Raw genomic sequence first — 13,563 nt, forward strand, 5'->3', positions numbered from 1 at the left:
AGAGATATTTTCTAACAATAGAAATAAAAAAGGAAGTTGGGACACGTAAATCTAATTAATTACAGAAGCTAGCTAGTTATCTCGGGGAGTGTAACCCTTATTTTTTTTCTTTTGTAAAACCACATCGTCCTTTAATTAAGGTCAAAGATTGTACGTGGAGAGCACGCTTCATTTAAAAGATTTATGTTACCCTACTCTTCATAGTGATGATCGATGATTTGCCGGCGGCGGTGCAGGATTCATGTTGTCTGCTTTTTGCTGATGATCTGAAACTGTCCTGCGTGGTGAGGGACGTCACTGATCACGAAGTGCTCCAGGAGAATATAGATAAAGTAACCAAATGGAGCAAGGAAAATAAACTTTACTTCAATGTCTCCAAGTGTTCAGTGATGTCATTCACTCGTGCCCGAAACCCACGACATCATCGGTATGAAATGGAGGGGGAGCCGTTAAAAAGAGTCGAGGAAGTTAGAGACCTGGGAGTTTGTTTCTCAACTGATCTAAATTTTAGGAAGCATGTAGTGACCATATGTAGCAGGGCATATAGAAATTTAGGTTTTATTTTACGACAAGCGCATGATTTCAACAACATGAAGGCTTTACAAGTTCTTTATGATGCTCTGGTTAGAAGTCACTTAGAATACTGTGCAGCCGTTTGGGGACCTAGTGAGGCTAAGTACAAATTCATGTTAGAGAGAATCCAAAATAAGTTCGCAAGATTTCTCTACTTAAAGCTTTATCGGGTGTACCCAGGTTATCCGTTACTATACCCGACACTTTTTGTGTTAGGCATGGTAGGATATTGTAAACTGGAGACGAGGCGAGAAGTGGCACTGGCCTCATATCTATTTAAGGTGTTACGTGGTAAAATATGTAATCCTGATATCTTGGGTGAAATTCGGTTGTGTGTACCGGATGAATACGTGGGGCGACGGCTGCTGCCGCCGCTGCTGGAGGTGCCGCGCGCGCGCACCAACCTGCTGCAGCGAGCGCCGCTGACGCGCGCCGTTCGCACGCTTAATGCCATAGCCAACCGGCTGGATTTATTTACGTGCTCGCTGAATGACTTCACTGTAGTCACTTATAGGGTGGTAAGCTACGAATCGAGTTAAGTTTGTATATGTTGATTTATGATGTATGTGTTTGTATTGTATTGATTTGTTATGTATGTGTTTTTTAGTTTAGTTTAGAATAAGTTAATAAGAACCCATCTGCCGCATTAGGCAAGTCCTGTAAGGGTAGATGTAAAGTTGTGTAAATAAATAAATAAATAAATAAATAAATAAATGTTTTGTACGCTTTTCCTTAATGATTTTAGGCTTCATTTTAGATAATGTCTTTATAAAGACCTATTTTTCTTCTTGATTTATTTTTGAAACAGCTGTTACTCGCGGTTTCATCCATGTCTCGTGGAAACCATCCGGAGATAGCGTAGCTTCGCATTTTTAAAATCATTTCTGCATACTACATAATTTTAGTCGGACGATAGTTTGTTTGGACTCATAAATTAGTATGATGAATAATAGTACGCACATTACAAGATCAGGTATTCAGCCGTTATCCGACCGACTGAAAATTTTGATTGGAATCAAAATTTTCTTTAAAAAAATTGCCATACATCGGATGAACTGTATCCCGACTGTTTACTCTTAGTGTACAAAAAACATATAAAATCTTTCCTCTTTATAGTATTAGCACGGATAACGTCTTTATCCAAACTTTTCTTCTTTGATTTATTTGTACAATACAAAAACAGGATTATTCTGTATGATACAAGTATCAAGGGCCTGTATTCGGCACACGTGGGTACGTGTAGCAATAAATCTCAGCCGCTGCCCGTGTTTCCTAGCTGTTGAACTAAGGGCGACCATTGTTTCTGACATTCTTAGGACTTTTACGGGCCAAAAAGTTCGATTAATATTATGAAACATGTTGCTTTCGAAGTAAGCAGGACCTGCTGTGCCTGATGATCGGAATAGTTACAATTTGAGCCGCGTAGCCACTTGCGGCGCTGCTCTGTTTGATACTCTTAGTTTTAGGGTATTCTTAGGCCTATAAAGGCCATTCAAAAATTGCCATCGCGGACGGTATTTCACGTCCACACGGCGGGGTATTGGTAAAGTTTTCAACTAGCAATAATCGCACCTCGGATTAACCTCATTGGTTACGATATTGCCTCTGCGCAAAGTTAACTTAAACAATTTCGACCCTCGCACCCAACCAAATCGTTGTAACGAAACCATAGCGCGATCTATTTCGACGCCAACGCCATCTAGTTATGAAAAAGACAACGCTGCACCAAATTTTGGTTCCTTTAAAATCCGCAGTGGCGCCGCTAACGCGCAATTTGCACAATAATGGAAAGTCCAAAAGTTATATTATTAACGGCTTTTGTTATAACGAACGGATTATTTAGTTTTATTCTTAAATTTATAGACTTAATTTTTTTTCAAAAAAATATATTTTTTACTGTACTTGCGTTGTTTTTTAAAATGCGAAATGTTAAAGCTATTTTCAGAGCGGTCGAGTACAACAGAGTACCTACTTGTCTTTCTAAAACTCCTACGCATGGTCACTGCAGCCAATTCTGATGATGTATCGCCTTCGGTCTCGTCTCGTGCTAAACAGCGGTTTGTTACGTTCAGGACTAGCAAAATATATCGCTACAAACTCAAGTGCGAATATTTTTTCCTGTTTGCTACTGGTCTAGAATAAGTGATGGTCAAATTATGCTGAATAATTGGAGGAAAGGATTCAATGAGTGTAATGATTTAGAAATGGATTTATTACATTGTTATCTCTGATTGCGGGTTTGAACCCCTTGAATATCATTTGCCTAGTCTTTTCCCAACTATATTGGGGTCGGTTTCCAGCTTTTCTGTATGCATCTAAGACCCAGTAGTTTACAAGGACCAACTACATATCTGACCTTCTGATACCTGTTACCCCTCGGTAAGACTGGTTTTCAGACTTTCTGGCTTCTGACTCCCCATGATAACTGTCGTAGATATTCAAATAACAGTCGGGACATATAAACTGTTTTATGAAAAGCAGAAAATTATAATAACAATGAATGACGAGTGTCGCACAGACGTTTAATAAATAAGGGGTAGAAACCGGCAACGTTTTCATTGTCAGCCCCAATTGAAAGGGCGCTAAACAAAAATAAACTTGACATACGGAAGGGGTAACGCGTCACGCGATGGACACATTAAAGTAAACGTGAGCCACTAGACAGGTTATGTGAGGTAGCTTTATTTAGAAAAATATAATGGAAAGGAAATATTGAAAAAAGTTTTAAACATGTTTCTGTACCTATTGAATATGGTATGGACTATTTACTACTACTAAACATTTTATTATACCTAATTATCTACATTCTTGTTATGTGGACGCATTAACTGAAAACTGATTGAGTTAAATAATCATTATTTGCTGCCTCCTTACAGGGTGATGAATATAGTCGGAACTGTGTACATTAAGCAAGCAATTATAATGAGGTAAACTTTAAAGGGTTATTATTGAGTTACAGAATTTGAAAGATCTTTAAAAAATCCATATTTTAAGTAATTTTTATTTGTAAGCGTTATAGGCATATTTTACATGGTAGCTAGTTAAATAAAAATAAAAAAGATTTCTGGGCCTTCTGTAAAATCCAAATTATAAGTCCACATGCACACGATACAGTGTGTAAGGTGTAAAACATTTTATAAAACGGATTTCCGATTCACGCACGTGTACTCCTGCCCTCATTCCCCAATAATGTTATGCATGAAGTTTGTAGAGTCGTCCCCGACTTGCAGAATGTTAGGCTACAGTGTTAGCGGGTTAGAATTAGATCCCTTTTGGGGGATTGACTTTGTGGTGGCAATGGGAGACATGAAATTAGGGGGTGTTTTGTAAAGTCTACTTTGTTTATTAATCGGATATATGATTAAAACTTGTAATAAAATGTAGACTTTCGTAATACCCATTTGAATTAGTTCAATAGTTTTGGCGTGAAGGCCGATCGGACATCGAAAGTTACTATTGCATTTATAAATACGGAAAATTAAAGATTAACTTAAGTTTTTTTCAAGGGTTCCAAAATATTCACGTTTGAGAACAACTTTTTTTCTCATAAAGACACACATAATGTTAATAATAAACTATCTTCTAAAATGTCCTACATTAACTAAGAAAGAGCTGGCATAGTAAGTCATTCGCCATTCGTCTACAGTGAAGCCTGGCCTACTAGTACCTATCGGCTAGCGAATGCCTCACGTGAGCTCCCGAGTGGACCTGTCATACATTCTAGCGGATTGCTACCAGCTAAAGCGTACTTATGTACGATGATGTTTGGTTAATGATACTGGTGGTTGATCTTTACCTGGTTAATTTGACTTTACTTTTAGATTTAACCTAAACTAGCTTTCGGCCCGCGGTTTCACCCGCGTCCCGTGGGAGCTGCTGCCTGCACCGGGATAAAATATAGCCTATGTTACTCGCAGATAATATAGCTTTTTAATGGTGAAAGAACATTTCAAATCGGTCCAGTAGTTTTTGAGTTTATCCATTACAACCAACCAAACAAACAAACAACGTTTTCCTCTTTATAATATTAGTATAGAAGTATAGATAAAGACACACATAATTTTAATAGTAAACTATATCTTCTAAAATGTCCCACTTTAACTAAGAAAGAGCTGTCATAGTAAGTCATTCAGCCATTCGCCAACAGTCAGGGCTCGCCTACTAGTATCGGCTAGCGAATGCCTCACGTGAGCTCCGAAGTGGATCTGTCATACATTCTAGCGGATTGCTACCGACTAACATAAGTGTACTTATGTACGATGATGTTCGTTTAGTGATACTGATGGTTATCTTCACCTGGTTAATTTGAGTTTGCTTTTAGATTTAACCTAAACTAGCTTTCCGCCCGCAGTTTCACCCGCGTCCCGAGATAACTGCTTCCCGTAGCCGGATGGTGACAAAAATCTATCCCATGTCCTTCTCCTGGGTCTAAACTACCTCCCTGCCAATTTTCAGCTAAATCGGTTCAGCCGTTCTTGAGTTATCTATAGGTGGAGTAACTAACAAGACTTTCTTTTATAGATGATGACATTCATTAGAAAGACTTTACTAAGGCATTTTCAGTTGATTCAGTCAATGATCAAGTACCTATTTCTTATATTATTGCAAAAGTGAGTTTATTTATTTTGAGTTTGCACTAAAGCGCCTGAATTGATTGAGATGGAGTTTACCAAGAACAAGGTAATCTGAAGACGAAGATAAGCTATAGTTATTTTACTGAGAAAGCTCTGACCAGGGTGGTATTGTCTTCCTCGTTGTGAACTAGGTTCCCGGTATATCCAGTTACATAGCAAATAGTACGAAACAGAGGTTTAGTTTAATATTGCGAATACAATATTTATGAGAAACATTTCAACAAGTATCAATTTGAGCAGATAACTTAGTAAAAGTTCGCAAGGTACAAAGTTATCTTGTGTAGGTGTGTAATGGTAATGACTTGCGATAAATGTTCAACAGCTTAGAGCTAAAGACGGATCACACATAACCGCACGCCACGTTTAGGCGAACGCTATATAAACATTCTACCTCCAACCAACAGTTTCACCCGCATAGCGTGAGAACATATTTTTGCAGTCGAAAAAAAGTAGCTCATAACCTATCTCGACGATTGGGGTATCTAACACTATACAGAATATTTTTGGTGAGATAGTGGTCAAACGCGAGCCTTTCGAAAAAAACAAATAAAAGAAAGAAAAAAAGATCGTTTTTAACAAGAAGGTTTACCTTAAACACACACGTGCACAACTTATTCCATGGTAGTGTGTGACCCGCCTAACCTATTCTCACAGCAGACACGAATATGGTGGAGCGCATACGAATTTACAAATTGATTCCCTATGAATATTGGTAGCAGCGAATATCGCTGTATGGAATAACTTTGCCAATAGACGCTGAACATTTTAACAGATGCTGTGCCTATTGCTTTTGCAGTATTTTGGTAATACTTTGTATGACTACAAAGGCATTAATGTTATATTTTTAGCAGATTTCACCAATGACTACATCTCGCACTCGGATAAAAAGTGGGAATCCCCCGTGTCTTACAATATCAATATAGAACTAGTAACGTTCTTCGTCCCCCGAACACCCGCATTCTATATTATGACGCGCTAATTTCTTAGGAGCTTTTGCGATATGACATATTAGCGCTATAGTAATTTTGTTCTCTATGTCTAAAATGCATTTGTTTTACAGAATCGCAGCTTTTATCAGGAAGTCCAACGTAATGTGTGTCCACAAAAAAATGCTATAAAAATATAAAATAAAACATCTGCTTCTATCTACTTCATTAGTGGTTTAGATAGGGCTAAAATTGTGCACGTTTTGTCCAAGCTAATCTTGCTTTGTTATTTGTAGGCGAGACAGAAACAACTCGTATGACGATAATGAGATAATTAAAATTCAACCTACCTCATTTGCCCTTAGCTTAGTGTTTAGGCTCAAAGATAATGTTCTAACAGCTCTCATTGTAGTTTTAAATGATTTTAAGCCCACGATAGTCGGGTTTCATTTAAAATGTGAGCTGGGATTAAATTATTTAAGCTTTTTATTAATTCAAAGTCTGTAAAGTCCTTTTTTTGTTCCATTTTGAATCAGACAAAAAAGCCTAGCACTCATTGAACTGTGTTTCTGGTGTTTTTCATCAACATGTTTGCTTCTTGGCCATTTCAACACCTAAATAAGTTTTTTTTTTAGTTTATGACAGGTGGTACCTACTCACTTCTCCTTTTTCATTTTAACGTGTACAATAAGAATAGGAGTAAAAAAAACATAATTCTACCAATAAATGTAAGCCATTACTGATAGGTCGTTGACTCGGACCATAAACAAAGTCTTAACTAACGGTAGATGGCGTGGCCTTTTTATTGACTCTCAACCTTTTATTGGCCCAATGTTTTGCCCCAAAATGGCGGATATTAGGGCCAAAGATTATTTTGGACGATAACGAACGGTCATTCGTTGGAGCATGATAAAATTTTATGGGATAATGCCGGCCCATTTGAACATTTGATGGTCATAAATTCTTGTGTGTTGTTTTATGTGATGAATTTTAGTTTTGATGTATGAGATCGTGTTGGTTTTAAACATAACTTTTTATCTAATATGTCAAAAAATATAAAAGCAAAGAATCATCAAAAATCTAAAATATACTAACATATAAAATGAATTCATCTCCCCGTCCCTTTCAATAGATATCACGAGCCTTAAGGGAAGTTTAGGTTAATTGCACACGCATTTTTTTACATTTTAATTGCATATCCCGTGTCGGCCAATAATATTTAAATAAGATAGATATCAAATAATTCAGAAATAGTCTGTGAAACATTTTATTCATGACGTTACCCACCTAAGTACTTCTAAAACATTAATTACGGGTAATGAATACACACTATATCTCCATTAGGTGTTAATTCATTCAACCCTAACGTAACATAATTGTGTGGGTGATTATCATAATTACAGCTGTGGTACAAATCGGCCTAATGCGTTAAATACTATATGTAGTGTTTGATTGATCACTGCAGGGCGATGGAGCCGCCTCCTTACTTTATTATACCGCCGGTTAAAGGTATTATATGAAAAAAAATATTAGTATTTTTAATGTAATAGGCATGTTAAATTAAGGAAATAAAAAATATGATTAGGTATATATTTGGGTACAAGGTCGGTTCAATATCCAACTAGACATTGATGAAAGCATTTGATTACGACTGTAATTATTACCTACTTTGCAAAAAAATTGCTTATACATAATACCTCTGTAACTTTGATCCAAAAATAATGCCATGAATTTGTATTAACTTTTTGTGGCAAGACTGGCATATGACGATGAAAGAGAAAATACAAATTACTCATATAAAAATCTCAGTGAAATACTTTATTCTAATATATATTTTGCGGTTGATTGCAGAAAACAAAATAACTTGAAATAAAATCTTTGCTAAATCCTTTGCGAAGGGACATTTGTTTGCGTAGAAAAATAATTTAGACGAAAAGAAACTAGCTCCACAAAGGAGTAATATGTCTGAGCAAGTTAATCTATGCAATTTATTTTTTTTGCTCTTTACACAAATTGCAATTTGTACGCTCATTTTGTGGGGACCATGATTATCTGAATTTTTAGGACAATTCAAAAAGTTAATTTAATTTTAAAACTCCGCTTATCCTTATTGGCTTTGGATTCATCGTTGGGTATTGAAATATTTAATTTAATTATCATTTTTTAAGTTCTGTAAAATTACGCCAAAATTTTTCGCTGGTGACAGTTTCCGACGGTTAAAAAGTATAACTTTTAATATAGCCCTAAAGTCTATACCTACTATATGCGTACTTATAACCTGGTATAATCATGGTATAACCCTACTTTTACGCCCCAGTAAAACTGATAAGGCAATCTATTCGCGGCGGGTTAGAACGTCGGATTTGTACGTGGAAGGTATAAAATATGGCCGCGTACATTAGAGTTTCCACCGTCAGCCCGCACTGCGTCCTATCAATCAGAAGGAAACTACACTGCGATTTTCAGGATAATACCTCGATTTGGCCCTCTAGTTGTTCAAACGTACGTAAATATGACTCGTACGAGTACTTAAATACTTAAATATGACATAATGGTATTTTTTCAGTCATCTTATCACAAAATACTTAAACATTTACTTAAGTTGTTCTTAAAACTATTTCTGTAGAATGTATGTGAGACAGAATGACGTTTGAGCAGTGCTTAAAATTAAGCGGCGATTCCATATTTGGCCGGTAGTTATTTTGTAAATTTTTTGCTGAAGCTCCATTAATCCTGCCTGTATACATTTATTAATACACGAACCGAAAGCCTTTTAATAAATAAAATAAGAATGATGACAGAATTAAAGTAATAAAATATTATGAAGATAGAGTGGGTATAAAATATGCGATGCGTTATTGTTTCGCCAGGCTGCATTGCGTCCTATCAATCACCATGAAACTGCAACGGCAGTGCAGTTCCCAAGAGTAATCGCTTGCAGATATGGATCCTGATAGCAGGGTCATTTTAAACTCAAATTGTAAGTGTGATAAAATATTTAGGTTAAACTTTTTTACAACAACGTAAAGCGTGATATTTCTCAGCTATCACACTTGATTGAGCTGTCAATAAATCAATATTTTCACGTTACACCTTATCCTTAATATCGAGTAAAGTAAGCATCTGATAGGTAAACAACTCCCCCTTTCGCGTTGAAGAATATATCAAAGTCTTCCGCGTGAAAAAAGCGAACGCTAATAGCTAAGCTTGTAATCGATCATGTAACGTCACAAAAATGTTAACCATTTTTTTATCTTAATCACAGAATAATGGTGTACAGTTGTGAAAGTACCTACTAACGTTCGTGAAATATGTCACTCACACACGCATGTGCATCGACGAGCTTTTGCTATCACTACCAGTGCTGTCAGTACTGAGTGTCGTGCATCGAGCACATACGTGTGTGAGCGGCATTGTTACGAACGTTAATACGTAGCTTTTACAACTGTTAACAAGAGAATATATTTAAACTGTGTCCTAATCTTCGAAAAAGCATCGTCACCCTACATTAGCTTCTAGGTAATTTGTACCAAGATTGCTGTGGGGTACTACTACATTAAAATTATCCTTTTCGAAAAATATTCAACACCTCCAATGGTAAATCGTATTTAGGGGGATCAGGGTAATTTTCACTGCGCAATATACTTAAGAGCTTAGTTTGATTAATGGTGTACGTCTGTTAATGTCTTGATTTATATTACGTTATTTTCTTAAGTCTGTTTACGAAAATATTTGCTTTCATTCCTAAAGAATTAATGTGATTTTATTCAGCAATACTGACAGCTCATTAAGGTTAAATTGAACACTTTATTTTTCTTTTCCTGCTATTTATCCCATATGGAGTTGAGATAATCTTTCTTTATCATGATTTCCACGACGTCCTGACCAAATACTTGGCATTCCATCAGTCACTCTATCTAGTTTTTGGCCGCCCCCTAGATATACGGCCATTAATGGATACCCGCATAATCTGGCACACTAATCTTTACGTGGTCATACCACCAACAACACCTACTAGTAAATATCAATCATAAGGTAAAAGTCAAACAGCAAACATTTCAAAACAAGTTCGAAATTAATCAACAGAAGTATCTATTACTTTAACCGCGTCTAAACGAAATCCTATCGAAACTTCCTTAATCAATGATACAGCATGAGTCCGACCCTTCGATATTGCAAAAAACTTTTATTAATTTCCTACGGATAGTTAGAAAGTTTTAATTGAACGGTCAGATGAGGGATGCCCCAAGGCGATCACCTCCCGTTCATACGGTGACAGTTACTGATGTATGGGCTCACTCTGACCCGAATAATGATAGGAAACTTTCATAACTAAATTATTGTTTACGGTCTCATCGAAAACGGTACCGGATTATTAAGTAGTTTTAAAATTAGATCCTAATATTTACAACACAACTTCATCAAAAGCTTAACTTAATTCTACGAAACGATTTTGGATTACTAACCCTTTTCTGTTTATAAAATTTCAATTTCGCACGAAATGCTTTTGAAGGTATCAGAATGAAAACTAAGGTAGCCCAAATAGTTTCGATTTCCGTCCATTTCGTAGCGTAAATTCTCACGGATTCAACTAACTTTGAGCCTTTGAGGTCCGAGCGGAGCAGACCGTTTCTACTTCGGATATCGGTCGAGACGTGCTTCTGACAAACGGTGCATCTATCGTAAACCTCACTGGTACTTATGTACTAAAGCGGTATTCGTTTGAACTCTAAGTGCATCGAGCCGGATCCTAGTGGCCAGGAAATTGAAGCTTTATTCAAAACGTGGTCCGTTTAGTTAGACGTTTCATTGTGATTAGTTTCGTGTGGTTTCATTTATTGTCTGTGGTGTGTCGTTGGGACATTTTCTGGTTAATTAGTAAAATTTTCACTTTCTTTTATTTTTCAAATAATAATACAGGTTTTAGTGGTAAGTACATAAAAGGTAAGATAGATCGAGTACTTGTCTAAAATCGGTAGGTACGTCCCTACGTATTACTTTTTTATTTAATCGTTTCGTCAGTAGTATTGGGGTTTACATAAACGTTCCGTAAATACCGGTTTCACTTTGTACTCTCAGGGCAGCCCGCCTGAATAAAGGTCTGAATATTTTAGCGAACATTTGGGTCTTGGGCATACCGCTAAAGTGTTTATAGCCCTGATCGGGACGTTTAACGAAATATACGTGAACATCGTACAAACGCAGTATGTGACCTACTTCACTGCCTTTTGAGATCGCGATATTGACTTTTTATGACTGGGAAATATTGTATACTTACGCCTTTCAAGTTGAGAATACTTCAAACATTACGTTCTTCAAAGGACCACTAGAAGTGTAATAAAAATGACAATATCTGAATTTGGTATCAAATTACTAAGACAAGCTTTCACTAGTGGTTTAACCTACGTCCCTTGAGAACTAAGTACTTTGCCTATAGCCTTCCTCATTAAATGGGCTATTTAACACTGAAATAATTTTGCTTTTCCTGAGATTAGCTCATTCAAGCAAACAAAAAAATAACCTCTTCAGCGTTACAGTAATAAATGTAGATGATGTTGCCAACATAATAAATACAAATTCGTTATCCTTAAAGGGAGGATGAATTTAATAATAATATCGCCGAGATTTATTTAGAAGGATGTTTTGCTTACTCTGGGGATACGATACCGGAATTGAGGATATAAAGTAATACTGTATATTCAGGATTAGTGGCTCCGATGCGACTTGAGCAATCGGAGCCGCGCTCGATGGCTTGAGTCAACTTTCCGTTTGAATTGAAAGCTGGAAAATATTGTTTTAAATTATAAGGTTTGGATTAGGTATAATACTTTGTGTTTATTTTATATACGGGTAAAAGTAAGTACGACATATATGTACATGTTTAATCTAGTAGGTACTGATTTGTTATATAGACTTCTTTAAAGAGTGCTTCCTAACATTTCCATTAAAGTCGGAGTTTTCTCTCTGATGTGGAATTGTAACAAAGACTGCTACTCAGTAGTATTAGATGTCCTGAGAGGGTATATATTGACAGTGTCCACTCCGTGCTACTTTGTAAAAGTTTATAAAACCAACAACACAGAGATTTGAGACAAAACCCAGATATCGAAACCAGAACTCTCATGCACTACAATCACGATTGCGACCACCAAGACCAAAAGACTATGGCTTTCATAAAATTTTATGATATTAGTATCAATGGTTCAGAAAATATATTATAAATATTATATCAAAACATTTTCCTTACCCAAAATCTTCTTTATAAATATGAACAGTAGGCATAATATCATTTCTTGATGTGAAGTTATAAGATACTTTTATTACGATTATTTCTTTTGATCAACAAGACTCTGAAGAGTTATTACTTTCAAGAAGAGCCAACTTGGAAATTATTTATTATTGGAAACTTGTAGGTACCGAAACCCGGGGTGGAATTAATTTCTTAGAAGCTGTTTTCGTGGTATTAGTTCGCAGAGTTTCAAACGAAACCCAAAAATGAGTACGGTCGAACTTGTCAGGGTATTTTCGAACCTTAAAAGTTTTATTTTATTCACATTCATTCTCTAATTTGCTTTGGGATTAGAAAAAGTTTTTATTGAGATTTATTTGTTGTTGTATTTTAGCGATTAGTTTTAAATCTATTTTAGTTAGGTACAATTGTACCTATAGTTTGTGTTGATATCTAAATAGTTGGTATTTATTTGGCAATGCTACAGACATCCATCTAAATTACTATATCAGGACAACCTTCTGGAATCTTCTGTTGGCTGTCAGCAGGGTGACCCACTCGGGCCTGTGATTTTCAGTTTAGCCATAAACCCAATAATTCGGCAGCTAAATTCGGAATTTAACGTTTGGTACCTTGATGACGGAACCTTGGGGGGCAAAGTAGATACAGTACTTGGTGATTTTTCTTTTCTCCAAAACAAATTTCAAGAAATAGGTCTAAATTTAAATTACTCCAAATGCGAACTTTTTGTACCGGACAATACTGACAGACAAGATACACTTTCAAAATTCAATGCAATAGCCCCGGATATTAAATTAATTGATAAGGACTCTCTTTGTCTCCTTGGTTCCCCAATATATGAAAATTCATTTTCGAATTTTATTCAGGACAAAATACAAAATTTCAATCATATTTCGGAAAGGCTGCTCAAAATTAACATGCACTCAGCCATTACAATCATTAGATATTGTTGTTTTGGCCCAAAATTAACATACTATTTGCGCGCTTCCACTCTATGGAAGCACACAAACCTTTTGGAACAACTTGACAAAATTATCAGACACACATTATCATCAATTTTAAATGTGGCCCTAGACGACCGAGCCTGGCTTCAGGCTACTCTTCCCATTCGCATGGGAGGGCTTGGCGTCCGCAAAATTTCTAGTATAAGTTTACCGGCCTTTATATCCTCCGTCCGTGG

General features: G+C 36.3%; 1 protein-coding gene and 1 non-coding gene across 2 annotated transcripts; one reads left to right on the forward strand and one right to left on the reverse strand.

Annotated features, from left to right (window-relative positions):
- Positions 1 to 206: 206 nt before the first annotated feature.
- Positions 207 to 1,112, forward strand: LOC135116957 (uncharacterized). The gene has a single exon (XM_064034976.1). The coding sequence runs from the start codon at positions 207 to 209 to the stop codon at positions 1,110 to 1,112; it is 906 nt and encodes a 301-aa protein (XP_063891046.1).
- A 938-nt stretch (positions 1,113 to 2,050) lies between these two features.
- On the reverse strand, positions 2,051 to 2,190 carry LOC126055125 (U4 spliceosomal RNA). Its single transcript, XR_007511250.1, has one exon. It is a non-coding gene; the product is annotated as a U4 spliceosomal RNA (small nuclear RNA).
- Between the last annotated feature and the right edge of the window lie 11,373 nt (positions 2,191 to 13,563).

Source organism: Helicoverpa armigera, chromosome 5, assembly GCF_030705265.1.
Source record: "Helicoverpa armigera isolate CAAS_96S chromosome 5, ASM3070526v1, whole genome shotgun sequence".
NCBI classification, from domain to species: Eukaryota; Metazoa; Arthropoda; class Insecta; order Lepidoptera; family Noctuidae; genus Helicoverpa; species Helicoverpa armigera.